The sequence below is a fragment of the Mycteria americana genome, chromosome 16 (genome assembly GCF_035582795.1).
Source record: "Mycteria americana isolate JAX WOST 10 ecotype Jacksonville Zoo and Gardens chromosome 16, USCA_MyAme_1.0, whole genome shotgun sequence".
NCBI classification, from domain to species: Eukaryota; Metazoa; Chordata; class Aves; order Ciconiiformes; family Ciconiidae; genus Mycteria; species Mycteria americana.
The window spans coordinates 11,399,773-11,413,671 of NC_134380.1; the positions used below are offsets into that span (position 1 = coordinate 11,399,773).

At 49.7% G+C, this 13,899-nt stretch overlaps 1 protein-coding gene across 2 annotated transcripts in view; it reads right to left on the reverse strand.

Moving 5' to 3' along the window:
• RGS9 (regulator of G protein signaling 9) overlaps positions 1 to 7,467 on the reverse strand; it is a 35,964-nt gene extending 28,497 nt beyond the window's left edge. For both annotated transcript variants that reach the window (XM_075518873.1, XM_075518872.1), the window contains exons 1-2: positions 7,328 to 7,467; positions 708 to 804 (exon numbers count right to left, since the gene is read on the reverse strand). In XM_075518873.1, coding sequence (XP_075374988.1) covers positions 708 to 804; positions 7,328 to 7,390 — 160 coding nt within the window. In that variant the 5' untranslated portion in view covers positions 7,391 to 7,467. The remainder of the gene's footprint in view (positions 1 to 707; positions 805 to 7,327) is intronic.
• Positions 7,468 to 13,899: the final 6,432 nt, after the last annotated feature.

The following is a 13,899-nucleotide window of genomic DNA, read 5'->3' on the forward strand; positions in this document are numbered from 1 at the left end:
CAAGAGCTTTTGTAGGGGCTTGGAGAACAGGGGAGCAGAGGTACCGATAGTGCCTTGTGAAAGGAGCTAGCAGGCACAAAGGAGACTGCGATAAGAGCTGCCTGTAATGCCATACGTGACACAGCACAGCACAGCTCCCTGTCTGTTCCTTCTTCAGCATGCTTGAAGGAGGAAAAGCTGTCATTTAGAGGCAGAGAAGTGGGTTGAATATTTTGTTCTTTTCCTGTGTACTGAAGAAAAATGATTATTAGCAGAAAATGTTAAAAGGAAGACTAATTGTTTGTTGTTCATTTCTGAAGTTCAGTCTGACTCCAGTCTGCCTATTTTAATCGGATTTTAATATTTATCCTTATTTGTGATCCAGCCGCACCAGGAATACGACAGGTCTGGAGGCTGAAGCACCTATTCACCTGTATGCTAAGAGAAAGCAAGGTCACTTGAGTTAAACTCATGTGAGGCAGCTAAAAGCACATGATTATCAATCTTTGTGTCTCTGATTCAAAGAGCTAGGAGTGAAATGAGACACGAGTGAGAATGAGATAAAGGAAGTGGGTATGTCTCCAAGGATGTACGGCAAATATTTTTGGGAACACAGGCTCCAGTATGCACCCAGGCAGTGGTAACCCTGGGGTGGCCATGGGGTCCACATGCAGCTTTTCTTTGATGAACTTCCTTGGCCCAGTCCCTTCCCCTGGTGAAGCTCTTACCAGCCACAGCATGTGGGATGTTCGTGATCATCACCCTCTGCGTCTGCATCTTGATGCCCATATCTGGATTCTGCATCTCCATCATAAGCGCTTCAATCTGCAAAGCATGGCAGGGATGGGACGTATTACAGGAGTGGACAGCAGGGAGCCCCAGGACCACCGCAGCTCTGGACAGCATCCCAGAGGGGCGTGCAGTGGCATGCCACAGAATGGATGCAATGACCATAGTCGTCTCCAAACCTCCCCTTTCCATCAGAGGTGCCACCTCCAAACCATGTCAGCTTTCACACTGACTCACAGTATCACTCCTTGTTACAGAAGACACACACACAGACAAGGGACAGGATGTAACCATTCCATGAGAGCTGAGCTAAAAAAAACCAAATTAAAAAAAACCCTAACCTCTGCTACCCATAAATGTTCTTCTCTGGCTCAGTGGGCTATTTGTTGGGCAGTGAGAAAGAAAAAAGGGGGAGGAAATAAAATCTGTGCTTCTGTTGCACAAATACCCCAGCTGTGCACAGACTTCTAGATACTGCACCACACACCAAGAAAATAAGCAATATTTTGGCTGAAGACCAAATAGCAAAGGTTCTGTTTCTGGTCTGCAGATAATAACCAGACAGGACTTTAGAAGAGCAACAGGAAAAGCACACCGCTTTGCTTCAGGGCTGAGCAAGAAGCTCAAACCCAGGGGAGATGAGAACGGCCTGTCCTTTGAGAAAGCACAGCCACCACCCGAGCCAAGGCTTCAAAAAGCTGTCCAAGGACCAATTACAGTGGGGACCAGAATTTACATGTGGGAAAGCAGACTGCAAACACAGAAATAGACCCCAGCCCCTAGGAAGGAGGTGTCCAAGGGACTCTCCAGCCATTCCTGTGGATGGCTGCACCCACCCACCTGGGGTCTTAGCCCCGTCTGTGGGCAGCAAAACTCAGTCCCTCCGGGGATGGGGCAGAGACACGCCACCCGGAGCAACGCACCCTCCTATCTGGCAACATCTCCCGCCTTTGATTCCTGAGGGATGCTGATGGCTCGTTTATAGACTCTCTGCCTAAGTTTTTAACAGATCATGTTATAGAGGATGAGTCTCGCCCTCAGGGCCAGACTTCTTTTATTTCTGGTTCCCAATTTTTCTTTTTTTTTTTCTTCAAAAAGATGAAGATTTTCAAAGGTATTTTCCTCCTCTTATATTTGACTGCCTGCTACCACTGTCCTAAAAGTGCAAGAGCCTCCTGCTTGCACTCGGGATCCTCCACTCAGATGGGTGGGGATGGGCACACTCCTCATCTCCTTGTTTTAGATTATCTGAGTGCTGTGAGAGCACTGGCTTTGTGGAAGATGCTCTTCTTTTTCTCTTCTGCTTCCAGAGATATTAAATCAAAAGTGGTCCAACAGGACCAATTTGGTCTCTCTGCACATTCATTTCAGGCGAGGCTTTAGCTTTTTAACTAGGATTAGAGGATTTAATGAGTGTGACTTGATGACACTCACGCATAATGAAGGGTATTGTCTTCACAGGCACCACAGTGACTTTGGTCCTAAGTCTTGCCAAGTTCAGTGAGGATTTAAGCCTGTAGTGACAGGATGCACTCTGGGCTTGACAGTAAAAATGGATTTTCAACTGTTTTTAAAGCCAGTGTCAAATTAATACTAAAGCAGAGATGCCTGGTAAGATTTCACACAAAAATGTGTATAAATATTTATAAAAAATATTTTAAAATAGCAAAACCAGACCCAAAGCAATGGAATATGAAGACTTTTTTAGACCTTTTAACTGAACTCCCAATCTCAGCCTCAGCAAGTTCAAGGTTGGGCGTGGAGCGATGCACATGTAGCTGTGTGAGACGAGGCGACGCAGGACGGTCCAGCAGGCAGGGCACTAATTTAGGAAACTCAGATTCAGTTCCCTCTAAGCAAACGCGGGTGATCTTGGGGAAATCACCTACTCTCTCCGTAACTGTGTGTCTGCTCCACAGACAGCGCCTCGTCAGCACACAGGGATACTGGGAGTAAGCACAGTACTGCTCATCACCACCGTACTGTAGTGCCATGACCACCGGGCAGGTCCCACCAGGCTCAAGCAGGATTTGCTCCCTGCAAGCAGTACAGCACACCCTGCCCCAGCACAGGGCTGCTGTTCCCTCCCCAGTGGGCTTGAGAGACAGATCTTTACCAGCCGAGAGAGAGGAATTGGCTCAGAAACCCACACAGCCTCCCAGCACAGCATGTTCCCTTTCTTCAACGAGCAAAGAGCTGCAGACTCCTATTGCGTTCATACCCCACCGGGCTCCTCTTGTCATTGCAGAAATAACATATTAAAAAGAAACGAGATGAGCCAGGGAGCTGCTGTTGGGGGGTGCCTGCTGCTCTACTTGCAAACCATGCACTTTGCTGATCAAAACCTCAGCCTGTCTCTTCCTCTTCTCCTAAGGGAACACTCTGCTGATTACAGGTTGCTGGTGATTAGGAGTTGCTATCAGCACCAGCCTGCCAGCGGGAGGCCAGGACGGCTGGTTAAAATACATTGGGAACATTTGCTTGCTTTGCTAAGGGCTCTAGCACATTTTGTCACGCTTTTGGCCAGGGAAGCACTGTCTAATTTGAATTTTGTAGAGCCAGAAGCCACTTCCTGACATTGGTTGATGGGTGGAGATGTGCGCTGAAGTAAATATCAGTGGGAGGACTGCTAAAGGAGCCAGGCTCTGGGGTGAGCTCACCTCAAGCACAGAGCCACCATGAGGCACAAGCCCCACCGAGGTCTCCCTTCAGATCAACCAGAATCTCTGCACAGAGGTGACATCACCCCGAAAGCCACAGAGGAGACAACAGGAAAACTGTCTGCCCCTCATCTGATTGCAAGAAGTCACCACGTTCACTCAGTGCAAAGCAAAACTCAAACTCACAAATGATAAGAAAAAGCATCCCTGCATTTCAGGAGCCCGTGGGAAGCCCCAGGGAAGGTGAGGGTCCTCTCTGCAAATGATCAGCAATTGATAAGGTGCCCACGGTTCTAGAGAAGGAGGATGGATCCAGCATGGATGCTCTCCCATGGGAGGGAGCAGTGGGGGCAGATGACTGCTGATGGACTGCTTGGGTGAGTCACCCCAGGTGCATTTCCCATCCTTGTTTCTCTGAGCTTTACGCTGTGGGCACCCGTCAGCTCCCCAGGGTCAGGGCATCTGCACCGCAGAAGTGTCACTGTCCAGGTGCTGAGACTCTGACATGCAACAGCAAAACACTTCCAAGGTGAGGAGTTCAGCCCCTCTCAGCACCAACCCAGACAGAGGCATCTTTGCTTCAGATGTAAGAAAGACAAATTTTCCCAGCAGGGTCCAGCTCACAGCTGAGTGCCCACTCCTGGTGCTATAATTAAACATTTGCTTTCTCCATCGTGAGTATTTGCCCAGTTCTAGCTCCCCTCACTGCCTGATACTATCTGCAAAGATCATCCCTCCCTACTCTGATTTCCAAGTAGCAATACAGTCCTTCATCACAGCTCTGGCCTTGGAAGGCTAATTCAATTGTTTTCTAGGTCTACAACTAACAATCCTGCTTTACACATTCATGGATGATCAGAAAAAAGAAGAAATGAAAAAAAAATCGTTAGCTACCTAAAATTCCCTACTTTCTCTTAATTAAAGCTGAAAGGAGGAGGCCTGTTCCCACCCAGTGCACAATGATCCCACGCCCAAAGGAAGTAAATCTGTGAATGGGGAGGGCAGGGCTGTAGCTGGCTCTTTCCACATGCTCCCTCTTCCCTCACTGCGCTGCTGTCACCTCTCCAACCGAGCCTCCTACTTAAACCCACACAGCAGCAAAACCAAACCTAAGCACAGTCCCGCCCGGCCAAGCACACTGCCTCTCACCAGGGCTGCTCGGAGCACATCACGCTTGGTGCGATGCTCTGCAGAAATGCGTAGCACCAGCATCTCCCTGTCTGGAATAGGGAAAGGGAGGATGGGATGAGGCTGAGTTTGGCTTAAGGCTCAGCTCCAGCCATATCCAGGGCCTCACTTAAACAGAGAGCAGGAGTCCAATGGATAGCTCCTTCCAGCAAAAACACGATTCAGATGCTCACACACCACAAGAAACATTCAGGTAGATGAGGACCAGCAGCTGCTGGAGAGTCTAAGCCTGGAGAATCGAGGCCAGGCTGAAGAAGCCCCCAGCCATGCAGATCCTAGGCCAGTTCCTCCCTGGTTGCAGAGCTGCCTCAGGAGGAGCCATCAGGGACCAGAGTAAGGAGGAGGCAGAGGAAAAAGGCGAGTGACATCCATCAGCCCTACCCACGAGGTATGAGTCACGATGCAGCCTATGTGGCACAGCAAGGAAAAATACACAGCCCAGCAGCTGCTGGAGAGCACAACCCTGCCCAGCGCTGCCTCGTGCTTTGCCAGCTGATGCCCAACGGAGGCCAGATCTTGGCTGCTGGGGCAGGCACAGGCACCAAGAGCTTGGGCTGAGTTAAGCTCTCCCAGCATCTGGCCAAGCGCATATAGCCAAAATGCACTTCCTCCTGTCCCAACAGACTTTTGTGCCAATATTCTTCCTACCAAGACAGTTTAGGAGGAGAAAAAAAATAGAATAAAACCACCTAAGCATTAGTCATGGGTATTTCATGGACTAGCAGGTGTTACAGGGCCTTGGAAGGGGCTCCCCAATTCCCCTGTGGTTCGGCCATGAAGACCAAGCTCTACATCCAGCCCAAGTCATGCAGAGCAGCCTCACAGCAAGTACATGGCACTGCCCACTGCCCCCAAAGCAAACCCCTTTCCTCTCCCCCTGTCCGATGGCAGGATTGCTGCGGTCACAAGCTGCCTGCTGGAGAACCAGCACACAGAGACGCATCGCAGCTGCAAAGGCACAACAGGGCCAGCAGCCTGACAGCCCGGCAGGAATTCCTCCGTGTGGCTGGCGCAAACCCATGGTTACAGCTTATGTGCCAGCTTGAGCACAGACTTAAGCAATTAACAAAGCTTCTCTCTAGGATTTTAGCTCCTCACAGATCTAAGCCTGCAAGGTGCTCACTGGACGTGTGCCGAGCATCCTCAGCTCCCACCACAGGCAACCAGTAAAGGTGCTCAGTATTTCAGGGGAGCTCTGAGGACACGGCTGTCTGCATACAGACCACACTGCCATGTAACAGCTGAGGCTCCATCCATGGCTTCCCTGAGGTCTGAAAAAAACAGAAGAGGAATGAAAGCAGAAATGAGAGCCAAAGCCTTTCTGCTGACCATTCAGGAGCGTCCTTTCCTCATGCTTACAGGTCTTAGACTTGCAAAGCACTAGAACTACTCAAACCCTCTCGCTGCTCACAGTGTGAGTGGCACATACTCCATAACACTGCTTCGCTGTATTTTAACAGATCTTCCCACCTGAGGACCTCAGAGCACTTTGCAAAGACTGCTACACTCCTGCAGAGCAGCTAAAGCACAGCTGCTGGAGGTTGTTTTCTCAAAGCACACAGCTTCTCCTCTGCACCCCCGCATGCAACTCCACAGAATATTACTCAGTGCAGACTTTGGCCCAGAGTATTTCCTTTGGCAGGGCTCCCCAGCCAAATTTACCTTGAAAGACACAGCACCAAAGCAAATACCTTCTTTATTTCCTCTAGTGTAAAAAGTACAGCACTTGTATTGTCAGGCTCATACCTTAGCACTGAATAGCCCCAAATTTCCTCCCTTTTCCCCCTGGAATAGTCTTCAGGTTGTGGGCGTTGCAGGAGAGATAACTACAACTCGAACAGCAACTGGCTGACTATACTTGTCACTGGAAATTCAGCTAATTCCACTCAACAGGATAAGCCACAGGCAGGAGAAGTGGGTGGGAGAAAAGCTAGCTTAACAGTCTGTTTTTTAAAATCTTCAGATACCAGTTATACTAAAACTGGCTACATTTTTGAATGAATGCTACAGAAAAAAAAACACCAAATGCTTTACAAAATTACACATCACACCCAAAAGCGTAGGCATACATCTTCCCACTCTTTCAACTGTTTCTGGTCACAAATACGCTCGTTTCTGAAATAGTGGAAAGAGGCAGAGAGCAGACAGTTGGCCATGATACATCCTCCAAAAGTGGCCATCAGGTAGAAGCACTGGGAACGCGTGCAGTGGACTGACCGTGGCCCAGAGCTGAACTGAGTGGCCTGGTGCTGCAGATGATGGTTTTTTCCCTGGGAAATGACACAGTTTTGAGGGTCTTTGGGCAAAAAGATGGGAGAGGGAGAAAATGTGTCAGGAGAATAATTCAGCTGAGGCCAAGCTATGAAAATAAACAAAATTACAGTTTTATTTCCTCTGTGGCTTCCGCACACGTTGCCCCTCAAACCCCCAGCCTGAACCTCGGAGCCAGCAGGGATCCACGGGCCTCTGCAACAGGTCGCAGCCTCACACCCGCGGGGATGGGGCTGTCACTCCTCAAACCCCACACCCCCAGAGAGGCTCCGGAGAGCCGTGGCCGGGCAGGATGCTATGAACGCGGGTCCGCCCACCCGGAGCACCGGTCAGCGCTGCCCCAGGCACCGCATCGCCCCGCCCGGACGCCGCCCCGACGTGCCCCCCGGTGCTGATGCCCAGAGCGGTGCGGCTGTCCCCCGGTGCTGCTCAACCCTCACCTTTTTCAGGAAGGCCATCCGCGGCCGGTGGCGCTGCCCCTGGTCGAGCCGTGTGACGGTCATGGTGCCGGGCCGGGCAGCGCGGCGGACGGAGCTGGCTGGCGGAGCAGCGGCCCCTACCAGACGCACCTGGCTGCGACCACCCGCCACCGCCTCCTCTCCCTGCCGGGGGCGGCGCCAGCGCTGCGCGCCGCAGCCAATCAGCACCCGCCGTCCCACGCTTATTTACATGAAGGCGTGGGGCAGCGCGGCTGCCGCCTCGGGGCGCCAGTGGGAGCTACGGGGCCGGGGCCGGGGCCGGGGCCGGGGCCGGGGCCGGGGCCGGGGCCGGGGCCGGGGCCGGGGCCGGGGCCGGGGCCGGGGCCGGGGCCGGGGCCAAGAGCAAGAGCAAGAGCAAGAGCGGGCACGGGGGGGGCGATGGAGGTGTAGCCTGGTTCTGGGAGGTGCTGGGTGCCTGTAGCTGTCCGTGTGAACCGAGCTTGGTAGTCACACTAGAAACGGTCCTTACAAAAGGAGGGTGTTTGCACAGAGCAGGTGGAGTTAGGGAAGGGGAGGCAGGAGCTGGCAAAGCCCCCACTTACTGCTCCCCTCCGGAGAGAGGAGAATCCCTCCCCAAAACACTCCTAGTCTGGAGCCAGGGTAAAACAAGGGCGCTTAAGACTAAACTGTTGTGACTGAGCGTCGTGCATGTGCAAGAGGTAAGCAGTGCTTCGGGCATCTGCTCCTTAAATGCCACCAGCCTTGGTCAGCTCAGTCTAGCTCAGCTGCTGATGCAGGAGCTGGCCGGGTGGTTTGGGGGGAGTCGGTGGCTTTGCCATGTGAGGAAATTGTGACTAACAGTGACCAGAGGAAGACCACAGGGTGACAGAGTGCTTCCTCACGATTGAGCTGTCTTACGCCAGTGGGTGAGGGAACAGTACCTGACTGGCAGCGCTGGAAACCAAGAGCTCCGTTTCTCTGTTTTCTTCAGAAAACAGTGGAATTTCCTCCTGCTGCCCAGGGCTCGGCCAGCCAGCACAGCCGGGCACGAGGAGAGGGCTGGGTCCTCACTCACGCAGAATCTAATTGTGCCTCGGCTCGTATGAGGCATTACCAGGAATTCCTGCCAGCCATGGGGGCACGTTGCCTTTTGCACATCATGTACCTACGCGTGCTGTGTGTCTACCTCCCTGCACACCACACAGAGAAAAAGCACCCATGGGAGTGTGTGCTTGCACCTCAGTGTGCACAGAGTGCTATGTGTACTTGTACTGGGCAGGTACTTGGACCACGCTCTCCACGAGCAGCAGATCCCATCCAATGCTGCCGGCATGCTCCCATGCATCCCACGGACACGTGGGCACAGGTCATACAGGCACATTTATACCCCCCCCACCCGTGTGCACATCGCACACTACACATCCATGTTTCCAAGTCACACAGGGAGCACCCGTGCTTCCCACACACGTGCATAGCTGTTTCTCAGGGCAGTGCTTTCCCTGTCACAGTGTTTGTGACTGTTCTGACGTTACGATCTGTGGTTCGCATGCTTAAGGAAAGCATGTTGGCTCTGAGCTCAGAGCAGAGTGCTTTTTCCATTCATAGTAATACCCTGAAGGCACAGGCTGCTTTCCCAGTTGCTCTGCTGCCCTCATGGAAGTGTTTTATCTTTATCTCTGCTCTTTCATAGTATCTGTGCACACCAGTGCTTTGGAAGGCCTTTCTCCTGTGTCTGCTCAGAGTCATTCCCATGTGAAATCCCCCCATGAGTCACAGCAGCCACCGGATAACAGACACTCCTTACTTGCCAGAAGGTCTTTCCACCCTTCTCTGCTCCGTGCTGCTAGGTGACTTAACAATTATGTGTAACCTCTGTCATTCCACATGCTAGTATCAAAGTTATCATACCTCATGCTTCAAGGCATCAGCTGGTGGCCAAAAGTGGGAGAAGAGTTCTTCGCACGTTTACAGTCTCTCATCATTCAAGTGTTGAGGTGCTGTTTGGTTCTTCAAAATACAGCTCAGATCCCGGTGGCCCTCTGAAACTGCCAAGGTGACAGAAACTCCAGTAGCACGGATGGTTCTGGAGGCAAACAGCAGGAGAGAGGGAATTCAGAGTGGAGTCAGAGGAAGCAAGGGAAAAGACAGTGAAGACATGCAGGCATTTTGATGATGCTAGCTAACAAAAGTGATTCCATCTCTGTTTGAGAGACACAGATACTGGCAGGAGAATGGGATGTCTATACATGCAAGTAACTCTTTTGGACATAATATCAGGGTAAATAGCACACAAAAAGGTGTAGCTCCATTTCTTGGTTTGGTAGGTAAACTGGGAAAACTTGTTACAAACTCAAATGGTTCCTCTGAACGGCTATTTTCCTTCCCCCTCCTGGGTGATGGAAGGACTCAGAAGTACTCTAGGTGAGGTGCAAACACTGGGCTAAGTAAAGGATCAATCCCCACCAACTGCATGTGTCCCCCAAACTTAGAGGAGCGAAAATGGTCATTTCACCCCAAAATACTGACTTCAACAGTTCCACAGAGGGATATTGGTGTCTTATTAATTAGAAACATTTGAAAACTGGGTCTACAAATGAATTCATTAAGAACAAAATTTCCTTGCAGGAGATACAGGAGAAATAGCTCTGAAGAGCTCAAGCTGAGGTGTGAATTCTTCAACCTCGCTGAGCTCCAAAGCTCCCAGTAATTTTAAATCCTGCTGATCCACCCCAGACACCCCTCATAGATCAGATGTGGATTTTTTTTCTGTTTCTAGTCTTCTCTGACAAGCTAAAATAAAGCCTATGGGTATTTCTCTCCATTATAAAGCTACTTCATGTCTTTGCTGTAGAAGATGTCCAACGTAAATTCAACTATGATAACATTTGTAAATGAAACCAGCAAACACAAGATCGGAGATGAACCGCATTTCACCTGCTGCCCAGGTGAACTACCCCAGCAGTTAATGCGCTACAGCAGATTTGCCATGTGAAGCACAAGGCATTTAAATCAGATTATACAAGCTTGTAAAGGGCAGACACTCCTGGGCCTCTAATCACGAAACCTGCACTTGTGGAGAGCAAACAGTTCTACAGTCCCTGACACAGTCTGGCTGTTTTATGTGTGACTTTGTCCGTCAAGAAAGCAAGGGACTCGAACGGTGGGGGAGAGCGGTAGAGAGCACCAGCAGCAGCTATGCAGACTCACTGCTGCTTTCTGGCTCCACAAGTTAGTCCTGGCCTTTTTGCACCCCAAATAATGACAAAAGACATTTCCTGGGGAGTCCGCTTCACCTCCCAGTACCTGCTTTCTACAGTAAATGCAGCGCTATTGATGTAACTGCAAGTTTACATGGATGTTTGTACCCCACGCAGGAGGTACGTGATGCTATAGTGAAAATACAGTTGTGGTCAATGCATCACATGTCAATGGTGCCAGCCCGCATACTCTCCAGAGCCCACAGATCCCTCTCAGCCTGCACCCGAGGCCATGGAGTGTGTCCCGGCCAGGGAAAGGTCTGGTGACAGTTGAATTTTGTCCCTCTGTTCTTGTGAAGTCCCCATAAGCTGTGATCATTCTCAACAGACCCGCTCACAATTCTCGACAGTTTCTCTTGTGGAAAGCACTGCAGAGGGAATCCCCCCTTTTTATAAAGATCACATTTCCTACGTGGTTGCCCCTTCTTCACACATCAGAAGTTGAATCATGCAACACAAAAGGCATGTGGTGAGTAAACTACCTTTCTATCTAAGGAAACTGGGGATGGCCCTGAGGGGAAGGAAGGGGTAACGTAAGTGAAGCAACGAGAATGGTACTGCGAGCGTGGCAAGCGGAGGCTGAATTTCAGTACGCGGTTCCTTCCAGGAAGATTTCAAAGCAGTTTACCAAAAAAAAAAAAAATAGTGCAAACTGTGGCATAGAGAGAGACATGACTTAATCTCAGGTCTCCCAGCAAGGCAACAGTTAAAGCAGTATCTCCAGAGTCCATTGTCCTGTCTGGTAGGGCACAGCACTCAAAATGAGAAGCTTCCTTAGCAGCCACATGGGAAGAGCTGTGAGCACGAATGGGCAGCATTTGCTTCCCGTCAATCCTGGACTTTCCAGGGACAGGAAAGCTAAGGAAAGAAGTGGCAAAGAGGAAGGAAAAAAGCAAAACAGAGAAAGACCTTACGCACCCTGCCTTAGAGATGAAGCCTGGCTGCTGGGGTCAGAGGATGCAGCTGGGTTAACACCTGACCCAGGACTGAGTTATTTGGCTTCCCCTGCTGAGCTGGATGACGCTGAGCCTACTTCAGTGTCCTCTCCAGGGAACACCATCATCCTCAGTGCAGGAATAGCCCTTCCCGCTCTGCAGCATGCTGAAGAGCTATGCTCCTGTGCCAGAAGGTTGGGAATGGCCTACCTAGGAGGTTTTGGAGGGCTCCCCAGCCAAGGGGAACGTGAAGGGGAGAGGAGGAAGGAGGCCAGGGACTACCCAAGACTTAGGTGACTTGGGCAGCTGGATATGTGGAATGACAGTACTAGAGAATGAGGTGACAAATTTGAGAGATCAGGGTGGCAGCAGGCAGGAGTGGCAGGGACCTGCGCCAAGAGGGACAGCAGGAAGCAGGCGACTGGAGTGTGATGGTTACATGGAGGGAGAGGCCAAAGCAAAGGGAGGCTTTAGCAAAGTCACCGAGTAGGCGAGTTCACGGGGGAAAGCGAAGTGAAAGGGGGGAAAAGAGGAAGGAAAAGGGCAAAACTGAGACTACCAGGGAGGACCAGAGAGAGATGGAAACCGCCTTGAAAGGAAGCCCAGGTAGCCCTAGGAGATGCCTGTCTGTCTTGAAGCAGTTCTGGCTTCTGGTGAAAACAGCTTTAACTCTTCATTCATTCATCCTTTATTGTTGCAGCCCAGGTTTTAGGTGCATCTTGCTGCTGGCCTGGAAGGCAAGGACTCATTATGCCACCCTTGCGCAAGCTTGGCTGTTGGTTATCTTCTCTGCTTGCATGACTATGATTTTCTTAATCTGCTTCTAGCTTTTTTTTTTTTTTGGTTATACTTCACTGGTAGGTGTTAATTAGCTTCTCAAAAAGTAGGCAACCAGTATTGTTTCTATGTTTTGTTCTTGGCTTCCTTGTTTTTAACTCTCTCCTTCACTAAGAGGCAATAAATATTCATTTTTCCTTAGCAAGGACATTAAACTTTTTGAAGGAAAGTGCAAGTGCTGTTACCAGTTTCACTTTGCAGACAAGAAGCACAAAAGGAGAAACATTGGTAGGATTTTCATTTGCTGAAAACTACTTAAGTCCAAGAGGAATTATAGAAACTCAGGAGTCCTCTGCATTTCTGAAGGTGAGATGAGAGCTGTGTCAAGCCAGCAGAGATGACTTAGTTTTAAAACTTGGACTAGAGCTCAGGAATGACTGGCTTCCACATCTGTACCAAGACCACCAGGATGTGCTTGTTGGATGACTATATTAATTTCATACCACATCCTGCTCCTCTGAGAAATGCTTTTTTTTTCTTTGGTAAGGCCATATGGAATAATTCATGTGGAATTTATCTCCATGTGGGGCCATCCTCTGTCTAAGGTGTGAACACTGATACTCATCGCAGATTTTGAAGGAGGTCCTTCCAGTTGAGGCAAAGTGACATTTCCTTGTGCTAAACTCATCTCACAGTTTCCTTGGTCACTTCTTCCTTTTTCTAATTTAAGATTATTGTTAGGAAAAAAGCAGAAAAACATTGAGAGAAAAAGTCAGCAGATATTAAGGAGATGTTAGGAGAGACCAATGTTTAATGTCATCTTTGCATATGTAATTGCACGTATGTGATTTCCGCACTATAAATAGCCATGTCAGGAAAGCATGACATGGACATACGTGCTTGCAACTGAACTACACCACACATGCACATGTGCTTGCTTTTCAGTCATATGTGTTTTATCTCTGTCCTTATGCCTACAGAACATAACCAGTGTGTCAGTGAGCAGGTATGTGAGACCACAGACTCGCTGAGCTGACAGACACGTTGTACATTAAGACTTCTCTGAGTAGTTTTCAAAAATTGCATCAATAACCAAAGTAATACAAAGGTTACTGTATCTTTTTTCCTTTCATCTTATGGACTGCATATTCAGTCAGTGTATTTCTGTGTAGGCGGCAATTGTATCACCTTGTGCTACGCTGGTGTAATTGACGGTAAGTTAATTTTTTGCACAAATGACGAATGGAACAATTGTGGGTCACACGAAGAGTGGGATATTCAGTCCTTGCTTATTATTTGCTCCACCCCTCATATGAAGGGTTGCCAACTTTTAGGAAAATGTTACTATTAAGCACTTGAAAATACTGCCTTTGTTTCTTTACTTAGTAGCGGATGAAAGGTTCCACTCCATTTTTATCGCTTTGCCTGCATACAGCCCCTGCGTGAGGCCCAGAACCGGTGTTTGTTCAGCCTGGTGCCGTATCCCAGCAGTACTGGAAAGCTCTTCTCAGAGGAGCAAAGAGGAAGTATGTGCCAAATTGTTCAAAGCGTTTTAACGACACTATTTTCTTTTTGTACCGAGAACAAAAACTGCTTAGCTGGCAAGCTTCATCCTGCCCCCCTG